This window comes from Australozyma saopauloensis, chromosome 2 (genome assembly GCF_035610405.1).
Source record: "Australozyma saopauloensis chromosome 2, complete sequence".
Classification (NCBI taxonomy): domain Eukaryota; kingdom Fungi; phylum Ascomycota; class Pichiomycetes; order Serinales; family Metschnikowiaceae; genus Australozyma; species Australozyma saopauloensis.
The window spans coordinates 1,592,624-1,613,097 of record NC_086132.1 but is presented as its reverse complement, the minus strand read 5'-3'; the positions used below and the strand labels follow the sequence as shown (position 1 = coordinate 1,613,097).

The 20,474-nt window shown below is 42.2% G+C and overlaps 8 protein-coding genes across 8 annotated transcripts; 5 read left to right on the top strand and 3 right to left on the bottom strand.

Annotated features, from left to right (window-relative positions):
* Nucleotides 1-165: 165 nt before the first annotated feature.
* PUMCH_001928 (uncharacterized protein) lies at nucleotides 166-1,635 on the top strand (the record flags this gene model as incomplete). The annotated part of the gene is made up of 1 exon (XM_063020961.1): nucleotides 166-1,635. The coding sequence occupies one exon, from the start codon at nucleotides 166-168 to the stop codon at nucleotides 1,633-1,635; it is 1,470 nt and encodes a 489-aa protein (XP_062877031.1).
* Nucleotides 1,636-2,192: 557 nt separating this feature from the next.
* Nucleotides 2,193-3,038, bottom strand: PUMCH_001927 (uncharacterized protein; the record flags this gene model as incomplete). Its single annotated transcript, XM_063020960.1, has 1 exon — nucleotides 2,193-3,038. The coding sequence occupies one exon, from the start codon at nucleotides 3,036-3,038 to the stop codon at nucleotides 2,193-2,195; it is 846 nt and encodes a 281-aa protein (XP_062877030.1).
* Nucleotides 3,039-3,516: 478 nt separating this feature from the next.
* On the bottom strand, nucleotides 3,517-4,179 carry PUMCH_001926 (uncharacterized protein; the record flags this gene model as incomplete). Its single annotated transcript, XM_063020959.1, has 1 exon — nucleotides 3,517-4,179. The coding sequence occupies one exon, from the start codon at nucleotides 4,177-4,179 to the stop codon at nucleotides 3,517-3,519; it is 663 nt and encodes a 220-aa protein (XP_062877029.1).
* Nucleotides 4,180-4,984: 805 nt separating this feature from the next.
* Nucleotides 4,985-5,536, top strand: PUMCH_001925 (uncharacterized protein; the record flags this gene model as incomplete). Its single annotated transcript, XM_063020958.1, has 1 exon — nucleotides 4,985-5,536. One exon carries the CDS (start codon nucleotides 4,985-4,987, stop codon nucleotides 5,534-5,536), a length of 552 nt encoding a protein of 183 aa, XP_062877028.1.
* Nucleotides 5,537-5,691: 155 nt separating this feature from the next.
* On the bottom strand, nucleotides 5,692-7,761 carry PUMCH_001924 (uncharacterized protein; the record flags this gene model as incomplete). Its single annotated transcript, XM_063020957.1, has 1 exon — nucleotides 5,692-7,761. The coding sequence occupies one exon, from the start codon at nucleotides 7,759-7,761 to the stop codon at nucleotides 5,692-5,694; it is 2,070 nt and encodes a 689-aa protein (XP_062877027.1).
* A 1,862-nt stretch (nucleotides 7,762-9,623) lies between these two features.
* On the top strand, nucleotides 9,624-12,869 carry PUMCH_001923 (uncharacterized protein; the record flags this gene model as incomplete). Its single annotated transcript, XM_063020956.1, has 1 exon — nucleotides 9,624-12,869. The coding sequence occupies one exon, from the start codon at nucleotides 9,624-9,626 to the stop codon at nucleotides 12,867-12,869; it is 3,246 nt and encodes a 1,081-aa protein (XP_062877026.1).
* An 845-nt stretch (nucleotides 12,870-13,714) lies between these two features.
* Nucleotides 13,715-14,263, top strand: PUMCH_001922 (uncharacterized protein; the record flags this gene model as incomplete). The annotated part of the gene is made up of 1 exon (XM_063020955.1): nucleotides 13,715-14,263. The coding sequence occupies one exon, from the start codon at nucleotides 13,715-13,717 to the stop codon at nucleotides 14,261-14,263; it is 549 nt and encodes a 182-aa protein (XP_062877025.1).
* Nucleotides 14,264-17,857: 3,594 nt separating this feature from the next.
* On the top strand, nucleotides 17,858-20,233 carry PUMCH_001921 (uncharacterized protein; the record flags this gene model as incomplete). The annotated part of the gene is made up of 1 exon (XM_063020954.1): nucleotides 17,858-20,233. One exon carries the CDS (start codon nucleotides 17,858-17,860, stop codon nucleotides 20,231-20,233), a length of 2,376 nt encoding a protein of 791 aa, XP_062877024.1.
* Between the last annotated feature and the right edge of the window lie 241 nt (nucleotides 20,234-20,474).

The window sequence follows — 20,474 nt, the reverse complement described above, 5'->3', positions numbered from 1 at the left end:
ATTAAAGCTCTTTTAAGAAAAAATAATAAATGTCATTTATCGAAAACTTTGTGATACTGAGAACGTTTTGCTGATTCAACTTTTGCAAGAAACCCGTGCACCCACACATACAAATTTCAGTAGCTACTAGATCCAAATCTGGCAAACCTACTTCAACAGTCAAATATGAAAAATTTAGGTTCCAGGCTAGCGTCACGTATTTCCAAGGCATCTGTGCGCACAGGCAAGAATGGCCGTACCATCGGGCTTATTCAACAAAGGCAAGCTTCCAATAGTCCCTTCAACGCAGCAGTTGAAGCAGCTGAAAAAATGGTGCAGCCAACCTCCAAGTCGTTCAATGACCCCTTTTCGATTGTGAGTCACGAAATGTCCAATTTGGCCAAGCTGATTGCCAGCCTTATTGGATCCGGGCATCCGATGTTGAACAGAGTTTCGAGTTATTACTTTGAAGCAGAAGGAAAGAATGTCAGGCCATTAATTGTTTTGATCCTTGCCAAGGCCTTGCTGAAGATACCCGTATCCGAACGTAATAGAATTCCCATCGACAGCTCTGATGTTCTTGACCAGCCGGTATACCCGGGAACACCACAACAGACAGTTGTTGCTGGAAATTCGGTCAACAAGTCGATTTCGCCATTAAGAGTGTTGCATGGAATAAATCCAAGAGTAATTTTGGATCCTTTGTCCAAACCTATGGATCGTCTTCCAGAACTAGACGCAGCCAACGGCATTTTGCCAAAGCAGAGACGTTTGGCAGAGATTGTAGAAATGATCCACACTGCTTCGTTACTTCATGACGATGTCATTGACTTGTCAGATGCAAGAAGAGGCCGCCCAAGTGGTAATATTGCCTTCACAAACAAGATGGCTGTGTTAGCTGGAGACTTTTTGTTGGGCCGTGCATCTGTCGCTATTGCCAGATTGAGAAACCCAGAGGTGATTGAATTACTTTCTACTACTATTGCAAACCTCGTAGAAGGTGAGTTCATGCAATTGAAGAACACAGTCATCAACTCCGACGAGCTGACTGTCAACAACGATGGTGATGTTAAAACGATCCCTCAACCCACCGGAAAAGTTCCAGTAAAGCAACATGAATACTCTGTCACCACACCTCAAGAGGTGGATCATGAAACAAATGTTGATGCTGCTTTCGAATACTACTTGCACAAAACATATCTCAAAACCGCATCATTAATGTCAAAGCTGTCCAGAGCTGCCGCTGTTTTGAGTGGCGCACAAGAGGGTGTCATTGAGAACTGTTATGAATACGGCAGAAACCTAGGGTTGTGCTTCCAAATCGTCGATGATATGTTGGACTACACCTCAAGCGATGCATCAATCGGAAAACCCAGCCAGGCAGACTTGAAGCTTGGCTTGGCTACAGCTCCTATTCTCTTTGCTTGGAGAGAGGAACCACAATTGGGTGCCTTGATTGGACGTAAATTTTCGGAGCCAGGTGACGTTGAGATTGCCCGTGAGGCAGTCAGGAAGTACAATGGTGTCGAGAAAACTAGAGAAATGGCTCACAAATACTGTTCTCAAGCTTTGGACAATTTGAGAACCTTACCGGAATCCGACGCTAGAAGCGCCTTGGAGTTCTTGACCAACAGCATTTTGACAAGAACTAAGTAATCTTGATGGAATGCATCGTCGGAAACCAACAAAAAAATCAAAGAAGCAAAAACAAAAAGATACTTTGTGTCTACTATATTATTAGACTGTACATACAATTAACACGGCATATGTCAAATCTCTGTTGTAGTTCTTTTGCAGCCATTTCTGGGGAGTGCATTCAAGACACGACTTACCCGGACACCAATCAAAGTATATATACTGACAACATGCCCATGTTGCAGAGGGTATCGCCAGAGGATCGATTTCTATCGAACATGGTTCTTGCCTTTTACCAGAACCATCCGGGAATTGTCCTTATATGGTGATCTTTATTTTTTGGGATCTTCGTGTTCTAAATCATCTATGATTAGCACACTTTCCAACGTCTAAGCTGTGGTCAGATTATCCGTTAGAAAGTTTGTTTTATCTCGATCGAGTATCTCTTATTTCGTAGTGCTCCTTTAAGCCATAAATGCAACTGTATCTTCGTTTTCTAGTCACGAACTAAACGAGCTGCGTTGATACATATCTCCTATCTTATATTATTCATTGTGTAGAGCTAAAGCACTACGTATCTATCTACAAGCGTCATGCTTAATTCTAAGCAATGACTTACCATATTCCTTCTTGGCATCAGACACCTTCACGTAGCTGCCCTTTGGACCTGGAATTTGACCCTTGACAACCAAGATGCCCGCTTCTCCGTCGGCCGACAAGACCTCCAAGTTCTGTGCGGTGACCTTGGTTCCACCCATACGACCTGCCATCTTCTTGCCAGGCAAAACTCTACCGGGATCCTGGGAGGGACCCATCGAACCTGCCGAACGATGCGAGACGGAAACACCATGGGAGGCATTCAAACCAGAGTATCCGTGACGTTTCATAACACCAGCGAAACCCTTACCTTTGGATGTAGCCTGTACGTCGATAAGTTGACCGACAGCAAAATAGTCAGCTGTCAACTCAACACCAGGCTGTATGAGGCCCTCGTCGGTTCTAACTCTGAACTCTGCGATGTTAGCCTTAGGACTCACGCCAGCGCTTTTACAGATGCTACGAACAGTGGGGACGACATTCTTCGTCTTATCCAGTTGCCCAAGAAGCACAGATGTGTAACCGTGCTCTTCGGAGGTCTTGTTGGCTAAGACCTCGCAGGCATCGATTTCGATGATTGTGGCAGCGAGTTGCTCACCCTTTTCCGTGTACCACGAGATCATGTCTCTCTTGATACCAAGGAGACCTGGGCGGCCCAATAACTGCTTTCTCTCGTTGGCTTTGACAACACTGTGGTTCAAGATTGGAGATGGAGTTCTCATAGAAGTGACCGAGTGGATGGAGGGAATTCTGGCCACAGACCGGCTGAAGCTCTTGGAGCTTGAGGTTGCGACTCGGGGGAGCGGCAGCGACCACAGAGCAAACATCTCTTATTGTTGTGTGGGAAAAGGCTCTGATGTGTGACTTTGTAGGTGGTGAAAATTGAGTGTGCGTAGAGTAAATTTTCACTAGGCTGGGGTATCCATTTGGGGTGGAGACATCTTAGTTTTGGGCAGAAATATACGGCTGTCACGAGTATGATTTTTATTTTTTTATTTCCTGTTCTTTTAAACTTTGGAGATATTTGATGATGACACCTGAATTGGTCGTTCAGTGTTACGTCAATCAGACCAATAAGAAGTCATAAATGAGACGAGTCCTTAAGTAGAACAAATAAATAATGTTCACCTTTATGCAAAATAGAGTCTTCATGATTCTTTGGTAATTTCAAGAAAAAAGTCAGAACTGTAGACAGTTTCATTGGGACATGACAGCCATTTCAATGCCATACTCTATACCAAAAACCATCTGCCAAAAGCCAAATAAATCACTTAATCTTTCGTAGATTTTTTTCTATGTACACAACTACTTAATTCTCTTCTGCTTCAATTGAATGGTCTCACCATTAACGTAAATACCCTTACCCTTGTATGGCTCAGGCTTCTTGATCTTTCTGATGGTGGCAGCGAACAAGTTAACCTGCTGCTTGTCAATACCTTGAAGCAACAATCTAGAGGGGTTGGGCGAGGTGGCCTCGATTCCGGCTGGCACCTTGACCTTTGGGATGTATGGAAGTCCCACCTTCACGTGAACAAATGTGGTTTCACCTTCCTTTTCAACGGTGACTCTGTAACCTGTACCGACCAACTTGACAATAGCCAAGTGTCCCTCGGAGGTGCCGATGACGTTGTTGTGGAGAATAGCTCTCGAGGTTCCCCAGGAACTTCTCTGGTACTTGTTGGATGGGTCTTCCACAGAAACGTGAACGGCGCCGTTATCGACAGAAATATCGACAAAGTCTGGAACAACAGACTTCAAAGTTCCCATGGGACCACGGACTACGAGCTGCTTGTTGAGCTGGAAGGTGTGTCTCTTCTTAGTGAAAGACTTGGTAAACTCGAAGGGGATTCTCTCCACAGAACATTCAACACCAGGCAACAATCTGATTGGAGCTTTCCCTATGTGCGAGGGCTTGGCCAAAGTTGAGGAGAACTGCCTTATGCAGCCCAAGGTTGTGCCTTTTAGCATGATTGGTTTGGTGTTGGTCTCAGTGAAAAATCTGACTGTATAAACCCAGACCTCCAAATAATGGTTGCAAACAAGAAGAAAATGAGAAGGCGTATGTGAACAAAACTATGGAAACAAAGCAGGAAAAGAAAATGCGCTGTTAAATGCGGATTTGGTTTTATGGAGAAATAAGTTTTGTTTCATATCTAAGTTGTTGTGATATCGTTAATTAGTTCCTAGAGAGACACTTCTACCAAGAAAAGTGGCTTCAAATTGAAAAACATATCAAATTTTTTTTTTGTATACTTTGTCCTTTTGAATAAACCGTTTCATTCCATTTGATAATTCAAGTTTATCCTCTTCGCTTGGTGTTGCATCAAAGCCAAGGTGAATTGTCCCAAGGACCTAAGCAGATATAATGTCTTGACTCTCACAAAACAAATTAAAATTTTAGAGAGATATCTTCATTGATATTCGATTATCGATCTCATATTTAAAGCACTCCAAAGGTTCTATCACCCACGTCAATCCTGAAACGAAGCTAAACACTTCAATTTTTTTCTTTTAAAAATAAGAGAAAAGAAGGCTTCCAAAAATTACAATAATGTAAGAGAGATCATTTAAGGTGTGATTTTTTTCGGGGTGTATTCCTACCTTCCATCAGACCCGCACCCCATGCTCATCTCTGAAATATCTCCATCTCATCGCCTGAGCTATCTTTACATCTTGCCTACTCAAACACTCAAAAGCATCGCACAGATAGGCTATAGATTTTCTTCCTTTTTAATTCTCTCCACACTCATCTTCTAATTCCAATACTCAAAACATGGTTAGAAAACTCAAGCATCATGAGCAAAAGCTCCTCAAAAAGGTGGACTTCCTTAATTGGAAACAGGACCAAGGCCACAGAGACATCAATGTGATGTCGATATACCATATTCAGAACCGTGAAGACTACCACAAATACAATAAGATTTGTGGAGATGTGCGGAAGTTGGCACATCAGTTGTCTTTGCTACAACCAAATGACCCATTCAGAATCAAGCATGAACAACTTCTACTTGAGAAGCTCTACAACATGGGGATTTTGGCCACCAAATCGAAGATCTCTGACTTGGAAAACAAGATGTCGGTAAGTGCCATCTGTAAAAGAAGAATCGGTGTGGTCATGTGCAGACTAAGAATGGCTCAGAGCGTAAAGGATGCAAACACATTCATTGAGCAAGGACATGTTAGAGTTGGTCCTAATGTCATCACAGACTCGGCATACTTGGTAACGCGGAACTTAGAGGATTACTTGACCTGGGTTGACTCTTCTAAGATCAAAGAGAACGTGCTCAAGTACAAGAACAAAATTGATGACTACGATCTTGCCTAAAAGATTCGGCCTGGTTGTACTGAAGTGGATTGTATTTATAGAGCTCAATGAATGAAATAAGAAGTATAAATAATCGGAAAACGCCTTCCCTAAAATCAAAATTGGACTAATTAACAAATACATGTCAGTCTCGTATATTCAAGAGTTGATATGATCTAAGTCTGGAATGAGCCTGCCGGTTTGTACTTTCGTTGCAGACTGATAGGTGCGCCAGTCGTCAACATTGCTGCTGACAGAAGAGAATATGGAACGGGTATACCGTTGGATGTGTCAGAATTCTGAAAGTACTCCTGCTGCTTTACAGTTGGAGATGATGCGACACGAGGCTTAGGCTCGAAGTTAGTGAATGTTTGAAGTGACAGCTTTCTAAACTCGGATGCATTTGGTAAACGAGATGATGAAGTATTGTAGAAGCGTTGGTTTTGGCTTTCTTGCATTGGCGAAACTTGCTGTTGAGGATGTGCTCCATATCCTTGGGGTGGGTAGCCAGGATGGAAGTTTGAATCTTGGGGCAGGTATTGCTGGGCATAATATTGATCATTATAGTTCTGATAATAGTTCTCCTGGTCCTCGGGGTATTGATGCTGATATTGCTGGGAGTAGTTTTGTGGATGATGTCCTTGTTCCTGGTGATATTCGTTTGGGTAATTCATGGCCAGTTGGGGCTGTGACTGCGACTCCGAAGGAATATCATAAATGGATGAAGTAGTGGTCTTTCTTTTATCATAGTCAGTATCACTACTAAGACTCGAGTTCACCTTAAATTGGTCGGCAGCAAGGTTGGGCAACGGCCTGGACGCGTCTGCTTGGAATGTTCCATTTGGTGCAGTGTCAGCAGAGGATTTCACCGAATTAGACCTGTCAAAATACACTTTGTAAACTGATTTCATACGCGCCAATTCGATTTCTTGCTCCTCGGTCATCTGGACCTCTTTGTGAGATGGGGCAGTGTCATCCTCATCGTCACTTACATTTTGCAACATATTGAAAGCAGACATCCTTGGAACCTTAACCTCTTTTTTGATGAATGATTGGTCAGATTCCTGCACTCCATCTATATATCCATCAGAATTTGCTCTATCTTCAGTTCCTTTCGTTTCGTGAAGTTCGGAGAAGTTTTTAGGAACTGCGTCGTGGAACTTCTCATCAAAAGGTGACAGAACATTTGCCGTAGTCATATCAGTATCATCAATCGTGTCGTTTTTTGATTGGTCCATAGTTCTCTTGCTAAGAACACTTCTTGTAGGACTAGAGTGCGCTTGTCTGTACAAATCGTCCTCAGAGTCGTCATCTGAATCATGGATGCTCACAATCTCCGAAGATAAATCAGCCACATTGGTATTGGTCGAGTAGGCTCTAGTCGAAGTCACGCCCTTCTTAGCTGGGCCAGCATTGACTGAGTCAGTTTCAGGTTCAGGCTCATTCTCATATTTGATGGAGAACGGTTCGCGCAGGTCAGAGGAATCGTTATAATTGATCAGAGTAGTAGACTGGTTGAGATGAGACGCGTATGCGACATTGCTGGAGGGTTCTAATCTCCTCTTTTGAGGGCTTCCATCGGGGCTGACAGAAGTCAAATGTGACGACGAGGTGTTCAAATTAGATTTCACAGGGGACGATCTCTCGGAAAAGTTAGCTGTGCGCTGGTTGTGAACGCTCGAAGATGAGTATTCAGAGACTCTTCTGTGGTGATTGAAGCTATTGTGGTCACCGAGTTGACGCGCAAAATGATCTAGAGAAGCCTTCGAACCGGTCTGGTTGTGGTATGGCAACACGAAGCCATCTCTCAACTGGTCAGCCGTAGCGCTTCGCTTATCCATGGAGTCGACATCCTGGGAAGACTTGTTCAGCATTTCCATAAGAGGGTAGCCACCATTGCCGGCGAAATGTTTCTGACCGCCTCTAAAAGGGTTTGAATCAGCCGCGAACGCTGGCATGTCAGGGAGAGCAGTTGGATCACCGTTCTCGTCGAAATCAGGGTCATGGTCCATGGCCTCCTTCTTCTCCTTACGGTAATTCCGAATGATGAAAACACTCAAAATCAAGAGGATAACAGCGACAGGAACACCGACACCCAACCCGATTTCTAGCGCGTTGTTGGACGCTGGCTTCTCGCATCGAGAGGGATCAGCGTTTTTTCCGCTGCAACTTAGCGATGACGATGCCAGGGAGGTGCTGGACGACGACGTGGCCCTTTTATTGATGTAAATAGTGGGCGAAGGCATTTTTTTCTAAGTGCAATAGGTCCTCCGGCTCAGGGGGTTCAAAGAGACACTATGTTTACACTGATTCGCTGGAGGCAGAAACAAACAGGAAGTCTAAAAAAGGAAAAGGAGAGTGAAAGAAAAACGGATTATGGAAGAAGAAAACAAATGCAGCCACCAGAAATTCAAAAAGACAAAAGGCGTGTTGGGGAAAACGAGCGAAATGGGGAACAGCCTATGACTTTTCGTAGCAGAGAAGTAGCAGAGGTTTCGAAGAACAGAGATCGAAAGACAGGATAGTGAGTGGTAAAAAGAATAAGGGGAGAGGCGGCGTCCTGCACAGCGCGCTTTTGCGTGTCTAAGTCTGTATCGTTTGGGAGGCTGAACGTTTGGCATGAGAAACGAGTGATATATTTGTTTTCAACGCGGTAGAATTCTGTTGAAATAGAGACCAATTTTTCTCCATGTTTCGTGTTGTCTTTTGCTGCATTGGTCGTCGCTTGTTCACTGTCATATGTGTCAAGCTTAGCGGTGATACCGGTAACTAACGGTGGCCCTGCGGGTAGTTTTGTGCGATTTCTAGGCGATGCACCCTTGACTGTACGGATGAGCAAAGGGTGGGTCGATGCGAGGCAGTTGCGAATTAAGGTAGTGGAGCACGATTCTGTTTTCTTATTTTAGGGTTTTTTCTCTGAGGTTTGTTTTGTTTGCAGTTTTTCTTTTCGTTTTGGTTCTAGTGTATCTATGGACTTTTGGTGTTCTGGCAAATACATACGGCTTTTTATGTAGTGACCGCTGTGTGTGGCCGCTGTGAGGAAACTAGAAGTACAATGATAGCAGGAAACCTTTTGAGCGCACATTTATTTCTAGGCGTGTTACAGAGTTACTTTTGTTTTGAAGAATTGTTTCTTTTTTATAAATCATTTTGATTCGCAAAACGAGATTTTTACCAAAGTTGAAAGTATTCTCCTGGAATTGTAGAAATGGAAGCACAAGCTTCTAGTACAAAAACGTATAAAAAGCATGCAAATCAATATTCATAATCATAGCCCAAGTACAGAGAAGACAAAATCTAATGTATTCTTACCAGCTTGAAAATACTACGACCCTATCAGCTTGTCCATCCATGATGCAGTAATGGTACGTAGTTAGATTAAAGTAAATGTAAAATTGCTGATAGGGTGATGATACATTGTAACTCTACGAAAATGACAAAATTGACAAAATTGTTGAAATCGTTAAAATGTCTGAAGAATTTTGGCAGTGCAACGATAACTGTGCTTCACGTTGTCCAAACCAACCTGACAAAGGCCACATGACTGGATGGCGAGAGAACTGACACCAGGAAACGCACAAAAAACTGAAGACTTATTATCGTAAAAGAATGCATGACAAAGCTTAAAGATTACACTAAAATTTCAATACATGATTATTTTCTCTAGGCCAGTTCTTGTTTCTCACATTCCTTTGATTTTGCAACCAATCCTTGCTTCCTCTAAGTTTCTTGATCGCACCAAATCACTCCAATTCCATCATATCAAAAAGTTATTCAAAAATATTCAAGTCCAAAAGAACAATTTTAGCGCAAAGCCAAAAAATTTCAGCGTGGCTGTTGAGAATTTCGACTTCCAACAAACCCTATGACGGAGTTCCTGTGCAGGCCCGGATCTCCCTCAAACATTTCAAGGTGCTTTACTAATTAATCTCATCAGTTCTTTGTTTCGTTTGCGCCAGCCACTCATCACCACCAGACGAATTGATTACCTGTACATTCTCCCGCTTTCACATCCTTCCCCATCACGTTTAACCCTTTCGCCAGCCAATTGAACGTGTAATTTCCCCTTTCCTTTGAAGCAGCCACTCCCACCCCATTAGTACATTCAATGGACGCAATTCTTGATTTCTCCAAGGAGCTTGATCTCGAGTTGTTTGACAGAGTGGTGGATACTTTCTACCGGTCCGGCCCGGACCAGCAGAAGGCGCTGTTGCTCTTGAGTCAGTTTCAAGACCATCCCGACTCGTGGAAACGAGCAGACGCCATTCTCTCGCAGTCAAGCAACTCCCATGCGAAATACATTGCGTTGTCTTGTCTAAACACTTTGATTAAGTATCGCTGGAGAACCATTCCAGACAATGAGCGGATAGGCATCAGGAACTTCATCGTCAACATGATCATCGCCTTGTGTGACGATGAAGCCATCTTCGAGAAGGACCGTGCTTTGATCAACAAAATCGACTTGACTTTGGTGTCCATTTTGAAGCAGGAGTGGCCTCACAACTGGCCACAGTTCGTTCCAGAGATCGTAATGAGCTCTCGTTCTTCCTTCAATGTTTGCGAAAACAACATGATTATCTTGAAGTTATTGGCCGAGGAAATCTTCGATTTCTCGCAGGACGAAATGACTCAAGCAAAAGCAACCAGTTTGAAGCTCAACTTGAAGGCTGAGTTTGAGCAAATTTTCAAGTTGTGCTATGAGGTGCTCGACAAAACCACGAAAACTTCTCTAGTTACTGCTACGTTGAATGCTCTTTTGAAGTATATCCACTGGATTCCATTGAACTACATCTTCCAAACTGACATCTTGTCGTTGTTTACGAATAAGTTCTTGGCTCCTCAAGAGACCAGAGCTATCACTTTGAAGTGTTTGACTGAGGTCTCTGCATTGGTGTCGTCTGAAAATGAAGAAAAGTTCATCTTGTTCTTCCAGTCTACCATGGAAAAAATTGTAGCCATTGTTCCATTGTCTGCCACCACTTCGTTGAGAAAGTCTTACGAGGTTGCCAACTCAAATGACCAGTCCTTCTTACAAGACTTGGCCATGTTTTTATGCACCTTTTTGAACAACCATTTGAAAGCATTAGAGACTAGTCCTGATTTGGACAAATTACTCCTCATCTCATTGGAGTACTTGGTTGAATTATCTAGAATTGAGGAGCGCGAGTTGTTTAAGACCTGTTTAGACTATTGGTCTTCTTTTGTTCATGGCCTTTTCGAGGAGATTCAGAATCTCAACACAAATGAACTCACACCTATGATGGAGCTCACTTATGGGCACCAGATGAGACTCGGTGCCAATGGAGCCCCTGACCCAGATGTGCTCAGCCAATACCCTTTGAGACAGCACAAGTATAAAGAGTTATTGTCGAAATTGCGTTTGGTCATTATCGAAAACATGGTTAGACCTGAAGAGGTCTTGATTGTTGAGAATGATGAAGGTGAAATTGTCAGAGAATTTGTTAGAGAGAGTGACACTATCCAATTGTACAAATCTATGAGAGAAGTTTTGGTGTATTTGACCCATCTCAACGTGGTTGATACTGAGCAAATTATGATGGCCAAGCTAGCAAGACAGCTCGATGACAGCGAATGGTCGTGGCACAATATTAACACATTGTGTTGGGCTATTGGCTCGATTTCCGGCACAATGAACGAGGAGATGGAAAAGCGCTTCTTGGTATCTGTGATTAAGGATTTGTTGACTTTGACTGAAGCCAAGAGAGGCAAAGATAACAAGGCCGTTGTTGCTTCCAACATCATGTACATCGTTGGTCAATACCCCAGATTCCTCAAAGCACACTGGAAATTCTTGAAAACAGTTGTTAACAAATTGTTCGAATTCATGCACGAAACACACGAGGGAGTTCAAGATATGGCATGTGATACTTTCATCAAGATCACTAACAAATGTAAGAAGCATTTTGTGGCCAAGCAGCAATTGGAGGCCGAGCCTTTCATTGTTGAGATAATTCGTAACATTCAGACCATTACTGAAGACTTGCTGCCACAACAAGTTCACACTTTCTACGAGGCTTGTGGTATAATTGTAAGCGCAGAGCCAAAGAAGGAGGCCCGTGATGATCTTCTCAGTGACTTGATGGCTTTACCAAATGTAGCATGGAATGCTATTGTTCAAACTGCTGCCGCAGACCCTGAATTGCTTTCAAACAACGAAACTGTTAAAATCATTGCCAATATCATTAAGACGAACGTTGCTGTTTGTAAAGCAATGGGACCAGGCTTTTACTCCCAGTTGGGATTAATGTACTTGGACATGCTCTCTTTGTACACCGCTGTCAGTGGTATGATCTCGAATGCGGTTGCTAAGGAAGGTATCATTGCCACCAAAACTCCAAAAGTGAGAGGCTTGAGAACCATTAAGAAAGAGATTCTAAAAATGGTTGAAACTTATATCAACCAAGCTGACAATTTGGAAGAAGTTGTGAGAGATCTTTGTCAACCATTATTTGGTGCCGTTCTCGAGGACTACAAGACAAACGTCCCTGATGCAAGAGATGCCGAAGTCTTGAACTGTATGACAGCGGTTGTCAATAAAGTTGGTCAAATGCTTAATGCAGATGTCGTTTTGATCCTCCAAAATGTGTTTGAGTGCACTCTTGACATGATCAAGAACGATTTCGTTGAGTACCCAGAACACAGGGTGGAATACTACAAACTTTTGAAAGCTATCAACTCCAAATCCTTCAAATCCTTGTTGCAGCTCTCAGGAGAAGCCTTCCAATCTTTGATTAATGCAGCTTTGTGGGCTTTGAAGCACAATAATAGAGAGGTTGAAGAAAGTGGATTGTCTTTGACATTAGAATTGATTGAGAACGTGGAGAAGCTAGGAAACACAGAGTTCACAAAAGCTTTCTACCAGAATTTCTATTTCCAGATTTTATCTGACGCATTTTATGTCTTGACCCAACCAGACCACAAGTCTGGCTTCCGTTATCAAGCCCAACTACTTGCTAGACTAATCCATTTAGTTGAAGATGGCGTAATCATTGACCCATTATACACAGAGGGTCAAGCTGCCGAGAACACAACCAATTCGGCCTATTTGAAACAATATCTCGGTAACTTATTGTCCGGTGCATTCGAAAACTTGCAAGAGGTACAATTGGTCAACTTCTTGAATGTGTTGACTGCATCTTACAAGGACCTCAATAAGTTCAGTGGTACCTTGAGAGATTTTCTTGTGCAAATTAAAGAATTCGGTGGTGATGCTACTGACTACCTTTTTGCAGAGGACAAAGAACTCGAGAAGAAGGAGCAGTCTAGATTGCAGAGAGAGAAGGATCTTCGTGTTGCTGGTTTGATCAAACCCTCTGAGATGGAGGATGATTAAGCAGTATTTGTGGATACTGCCTACTCAATGCTCAGGTCGAGTTGTTCCTTGACAAACGTCTATGATTCAAATAGACTATTTTGCTGGAATCCAGATGATTATGATGCGCCAACAGCTCTTCCTAGAACCATATTTTTTAGGGATAGTTGAACGGAGATCCATTAGTTGACAACCACGAGCTCATCTTCTTGTCCACAACCTCGACTTTGAAGCTAATAATGAATGACTGGCGCTACACCTTATCGTGCTAATGTGAATGTGCCAATTAAATATATATGTAAAAAGATTTCTGATATGTATGTTTGTGTGTGTAGACTAGTGATGTGTGAGTTAATGGGGACTATACTATTCTTGAATACTCTCCCGGATAAGTTAGCTGTATGTAAACGATCTGAATTGCGCTGTTATATTTTGCAACCAAACTCAGCTTTGAGTATTTTGAAAAAATTGACTAATTGTATTTCATGAGCAAGTCAAGAGTTTTGTGTACTTACCACAATACTTTAATTGCTCTCAAAAACTACTTCGTCGATGCATTTTTTTAATGAGTAGTTTTCGAAAAGATTAAAAGGCAGAGGATCGAAAGAAAAAATATCTGAGCTTCATTTGTTACATCGCCTGCTATCCACTCTTGCACTGTGTGTGATTTGCGTGACATCTGAAGTTGACATATACTGAAAACTCAAAAGTAAAAATTCAACTAATCAGAGTAAATTTAAAGTCGTTCATGAAGTTTTACTTGTATCGAATCGCTTGTCTTTTTCAATTTTCATATTATCTACTGTACACGCGTCTTGTCAATATAATTCAAATTCTAATTAATTGTTCTTTTAAATTCGTTATCTATGAAGTCACTTTTTTTCTGGCATGTGAGTCTGTCGCTCTCTGACGCTCTATTTGTGACCGATTCTAAAGGCAGCGTCTACTACTTGTCTCTCGGGAAATGGACTAGTCTTGTTGATCTTGTAAAGAAAGACTTCAAGGTAGTCCGAAAGGAGTATCAAGTAGCGCCGGGTAGGGACTCTGATTCAAATTCTGACATCAACAGAGCCAAAGAATTAATCAAAGAAGCTCTAGATAGACCAAGCGAAATCGATAAGATTAGGTCGTCACTTCTGATTAAGTACATCTTTGGGACCGCGTCTCAGAGACGGGTTTGGGATCACCTCGTAGATGAAATTCCTGTTGGCAAAACTTCAACCTATTCTAAAGTTGCAAAAGGTCTAGGAAGAGATGGGGGTTCCCGTGTTATCGGGAATGCGTGTGGAGCCAATCGTATTGCCTTGTTCGTACCATGCCACAGAGTTCTCACAAGCTCTCAAACAATCACTGGCTATAGATATGGGCCGGCACTCAAAAGGTCGCTTTTGAATCAAGAAAAAGCTCTTAGTTAGGTAAAGATCTCATCTATTCCAAAAAAGTCAGGGTCATTGTCATCACTCAGTTCGTTGTGATGTTTCGACAGACCATCACGAGATCCTCTGTTATTGAGTGTCTTCCGGTGCTTGTGTTTGTTCGGCTGGCGCTTCCAAGCATTCACCACTCTCATGTTAATCTTTCCAAAACAAGACGATCTGGGGAGACTGTCTAAATAAAGCGGCTTCTTTTTTGACTTCCCATTCCCACACGCTCGAAAGATCGAGTCAGGTTTCCATTCGACTTCGTTTGGCCTTCGTCTTCTCTTCCGTGGAGGATTACTGATGCCATCTATTTCGCCGTTTAGGTATCTAGCTTCGTGCTCTAACTCCATTCGATAGGTTTCAACAACTTGACAATGAACTAGGTACGGATCTCGTCGTCTGACGTTCAGAAAATACGTGTTCAAGTATGCTTCATCTGTGTAAGGGTCAAGCCTCAGACGTGCTCTTCCCTTTTCTGTGTTTCCAGAGTGTAACTGCAAGTCAGAATTGTGTATTCTGGGATCTTCTCCATTGAATAGGTTTTTCAACCCGTAGTTGTTATCTTCGAACCCTTGGGAATAATAGCTATTGAATTGTCGGCTTTGTATCTCAAAGTCATTGTCATTGCTCAATTGAAAATTGGACTTTGGAGACGTATGAACATTATTATAGTGTAATTGCTCAGGAATTTCGTTGATGAGACTGAGATCATTATTGTGGAAACTTGGCATTTGTTCTCCTAGTGCATCATTTTGGAAATCGTAGAAGTCGGTTTGCATCGATGTCACTTCTGAACTAATTACCAGTTCTAAAACAGAATTATCGCCTAGAGCCTTCGCTGAATATGACAGCAGATTAAGATATTCTTCTGAATTGTTCTTCGTCGAGGCTATGTATTTACCAGAGCCATATTTTGGATCTGGTTCAGTGCTGGCCATGCTGAACAAGTATTTCTTCTTGATGGTTTTATTATTTCGTATTACTCAAGCAATACTGTGGACTATTAATTAATCAGCTTAGCTAAAGAATGTTCAGTTCAGGCAGAACAAAGGCTGTTTAACAAAAGTTCCGCTAAGTAAAGCACATCGCGAGGTATTTAGAGAGGTGGCAATATTTAAAAACAAAATGGTATCCAGCGAACATATTATTATCTAGAAGTCTACGGCGTAAGACATAGATGATATGATTAGATTCGAGTTGAGTCATTACTGAAAGATCTCAACCTTCCAGTGTATTCGCAGCTCTTCTTTGAATTACATGTTAGACGATCCAAGAAACTGGTAAGTCCAGAGAATGTTATGATTTAGCGTAATTATCAGCCAGCTCATGTTTTAGGGAACTCTAGACGGTATTGAGATGAAGTTGCCAGTGAGAAGATGCGAAGTAAAAATAAATTGCATTACTCACTCAGATCTCTACCCTATTTAAAAATTCATTGCTATGTATAAAAATTTCATGATTATCGAGCATCTTTGCATATCAGTCAAAGTAGACAGAGGGGATGAATTGTATTTGCGCACAAGAAGTTGACTAATTGGGAAGCTTTCTGCCGCATCTGTACGTAGCATGTTAGGCGCTGCCTTGGCAGGTCACAATGAAGATCATTCTTTAAAATAACATCTAGAGACAGGCTGCAAAGGCCGCACTACTAGCTAAAGTTACTCAGAACCGTAGTCCAGATTTTCCAGAGCACAATCTTTACATATTTTCCGCATAATCGTTCAAATGACACCCTGAATATAACGAACAATGGTAAAAGTAAGTTTGCTTTAGGTTGCGACTTAGGACGAGAGTGACTTCGAAGTCTCAATCGAAGCCAAAAATAGATTATGAATGTTTATTTGAAAAGAAGAATGCTTGTCACTTTTTGGAAGTTTCTGCAACGATGGCATGCAACCGAAATGGAAATGTTGCCGTTCCCGATATTCAGTGTCAAGACAAGTCATTAAGACATACAATGGAAGGGCAGATTTCAATTCCTAATAAAAGAGAAATAAATTAATATGTTTTAATTCATATTCGTGGCTCAGGCCAGTTCCAGTTTTGTTGTAAAGAAATTTGTGGTAGCGTTCCAGACCGAGATCGATTTGTACTAGTGGTGAGAAGGAGCTGCGAGACAACGAGATGATCCTAAAGAGTCGAAAAGTCAAAATGTATTATTTATACATTGCTTTGGCGGCGAAACGAATTCCGAGTATTTGAGATAATTTCTCCCTCATCGACTTATCAAGTACACAAACTGGTTACCTGAAGCCGATGTATTGAACCTTCCACTATCAATCCTGCCTATGGATCCAAATTTGCCAGATTCGCTTGAGATAGATTTACGCTCAATTCATCAGACCGACATAGAGTCTGTCATCTTCGGCGCTAACGGAGAAAGCTTCCGAATAATCCGGACTGTCTCCACTCGCATTTTTTGCAGATTATTTTTTTCTCGTCACCAATTATTTTTTGAAGGCCAGTATCTCAAAATAGAAATAAGGTTGAAGGTCGGGACTCACTCGGTTTACCGCTCATCATGGTGTAAGGGCTAGAGAAGAATCCTCGAGCCAAGAAACTTTAGAGACAAAAAATAAAACAAAGTGCACTGCAGGAAATTTGCTTGAACACAGTTGACGAGGGAGACACGAAAAACTCACAGTAACGATATACTTAGCTGCAGAATGTGACTCAGTATGTGTCAATCTTTTATCGCCTGAACTGTAGTTGTATGCTCTAAAGACACCTATGGCTGCAAAAACCTACAACTGAGTCACGTCGTTGACCCACAAATGTCAGATAATGCGAAAGCAACCCCAAGCGAAAATCCTTGTGCGTCTGTAGTGAGCTCTAAGTTTTTCGAAACAGAAGCCCCCTTAAACTATTTTAATAGCAGATGTACCACTGACATCATCGAGTGTTTCGCGTCCACGATCAGACAGTCCACATAAATCATTGTTACCCCTGAAACCCAACAAAATACTAGACGACATCAATCCAAAAAATTACAAGGGCAAGCAAACAACTCGGAGATAACCCGTCAAGAGTTTCAAATATACACCTGTCAAATTGTATCATCTATTGCCACCATCGGGGATTCAAGAGAATACGACCGTCCTGCACCCAGTGAAACGGTTTGCTATGCATATACCTGCCGATGCCCCCTGCGCAGGCTCTCCTCTTAACCGCTGCATGCCTAAACCCAAACCCTTAAGTAGCCTAGAGCATTGGCCGGAATAGTTGCCCGCAAGTATATATCTTTTTTTCTGCTTCAACTTGATACTCCTTTATCTCTAGTACCAGACTTGTCTTAAGGTACTTTCTCTCGGCATTTTCGGAATTTCTGCACTGTGCCTGCTTATCTCTTGGGCCTAGACTCATTCTGTCATCCTATATCTGTTCTACGTTCTTCCTCTATAAATACCAACAGGTACCGTCCCTTTGGGTTTTGCCAGTTCCGATTATAAGTCACAACCCATCCATCACTGCCATTCATCTTCAACTCCTTGAACTATAGTTCCTTGCTGTTCTTCTTGTGTGTCAGAGCATTCCCCTTCCCCATATATCGTGAGATCGATTGAAAGAAAGGCGCCAATTACATTTGCAATGACAACAGATTCGGCTGTCTTGCCTGCCACGGATCGCCGGAGTCCCTTTTTTGTCAATGTGCCTTCACATGAGGCAAAACCGATCAATCACCTTATCCAGTACTTCAAGTTCTGGAAACACTTCATCTCAGCATTGATAGCATACTTGAAGGACTTGGTATTGGCTAAGGAATTCGACTCGAATCTCAACTTGCAATTGATCTCTAGCGTGCAATTTCCGGGGTTCCGTGACTTGCCGTACCGGTGTATCTCTGAGTTGGAATCCACCAATAACTACGCAGCCACGACTCTGAGCTCGCCAAAGAATGAGGTTAACAAAACTTTAGGTTCGCTGTTGACACCGGTTGTGTCCAATGAGCCAAAACGCCCCAACTTGCCTCGTGCTAAGTCTGCAAGCTCCTTCCTCAAGAACCAGCCGTTTGCACACAGAAGAAGCACCAGTTCTACGACTAATGACCAGGACGGCGCATCTGAGTATTCTTATGGCAAAGCGTTGCCTGGAACCAAAGCTCTGCAGCAATCCGGTAAAGGTGTGCAGCAGGGAAAGAACCGGCCAAACACCATTTCTCCCCAGAATTCTTCCACTAACGTTGCGCAGAACATACTGGCTGCAATGCTGGCATCGAAAGCTGATATCGCCATCGATCCTACATACTTTCCACCTGACTCTTTGTTCATGAACATGGGCTCAGCGCTTGTTAGCAATCACTTGAATATTCATCAAGCGCAACTTAGGTTGTGTCGCGAAATCCAGCACAAATTCATTCCTAATTTGGAGCAATTGCACAGAAATCTCAGTATCAAGATTAAGGAGATCAAGTCTCTGTTGAAAAACGACTCTTTTGCCAATCCCAACCTCGTAAAAGAGGTTTCGAAGACTGGTGTTTGGATCAACGATTATGTCAACGCAGTCAGGCGGTATTCTGGCTCCAAGCCCTTCATCAAAAAACATGTTGAAAACGAAGACGAGCGGGACTCTGTCTGTTTAAACGACCCTTTCCTCATCAAATTATCCTTAGACCATCAATTGAAGAGTCAATTGATTCTCGAGAATTTCATTTTTGCCCTGTATGTGAACTTGCAAAACATTTCTAAAGATTTGCTCAATTATGTTATCAAAGATTTGAATGGTGTTTCCGATAAAATGATAAAGTCCATGAGCTCCGAAGCGGTTTATGCCACAAACATGGAAGAAACACTCGTCAACTTGGGTGTCACATTGAGAAACAAACTCAAAACTCTGACTTACAATTGGGAGTATTTCATGTCGCACAACAAGAACTTCTTGAACGTTTTCTATGATACACCCGAGTCCCCTAAAAGGGAAATCAGATCATTCAAGGACGTAGTTTACCCCTATTCTAAGTCAGTTCACAGCAAGTGTTTAAGATGTGGCTTCATCTATAGAAAGCAGAAAGTGATGAAGTCATACGTATCATACTTTTATGTGTTGACCTGCAACTACTTGCATGAGTTCAAGATCGATACCAACAATGAAAAGAAACAAAAGGACAAAGGAGTTAGTCCACATCACAACAAAAAGAAGACCAAGGGTAAGGTTGGCGGTGTGATCAGTCACGATGACAGACCAACTAAATCATATAATCTCAATGATTTCACCATCGATGTTAAAGACTCCGGGGAATTGAAGTTTATTATGCAACAAGTCTCTGGTAAGGAGAAGATTTCATTCAAGTGTCTGAATGTAAATGACTTCACTGCATGGACAACTGACTTGCAAGACTTGCTCAAATTCTGCAGCAACCATTTGAAGCGGTTCAAGTTCATCGAAGAGAAGTTGGCCATGCGGGCCAATGTTGCTGATGATTCCTCCCGTGAGACAACTCCGATTCCTAGCGTTCCTGGAAGAGGCCAACAAGAGATGTCTCTCAATCTCAAAAACCTCTTATCTGATAAAAATTCACTTGAACGGATTCTGCCTAGCAGCCTTAATGGTGCATTTACACCTAAGGTTCAATCGCCTAATGAGCAAGCTACAAATCCGTTTGACAATTTTGAGATGAAGCTAGACAACAATGGCTCGTCATCTCCAAGCCTAGAGCCAGTCGTTTCCCCAGAACCCACTGAGCAAAAGCAAAGCGAGCTTGAAGATTACTTGCGTCTTCAAAATGAGCTTATGGCTCAACAACAAAAGCTCATGCTGATTGAAGAGGATAGACAACTGAGTATTTCTAGAACTTCATCAGAGGAGTCGATGACCTCTGGACTCAATACTAACAACAATTTGCCTCTCTTCTTGGGACAGAATGAAGTGTACATGAATCAGATTGGCCGTCATCATCAGACCACCGAGAGTCTTTCCTCCTTGCCTGAGGTCTTAATTCTGGACCATGGCTCCAACAACCACTACTAAACGCATGCATGAAGCGATGGTGTTTACAATTATAGAAACCATCTTGTTTCAATTTTTCTCTCTCGATACAACCAACGCTTTGCCACGTTTGATTGATTTCCCCTTTCTTCTATTTATAAACCCAAAGGGCACGGCTGAAGTCTTATGACAAGGTCCCAGCCAAAGGTTTACAGAAATATTTAAAGAAATATTCAACTATTGAATACTTATTCACCTGTAGCATTCAGTTTTTATTTTTACT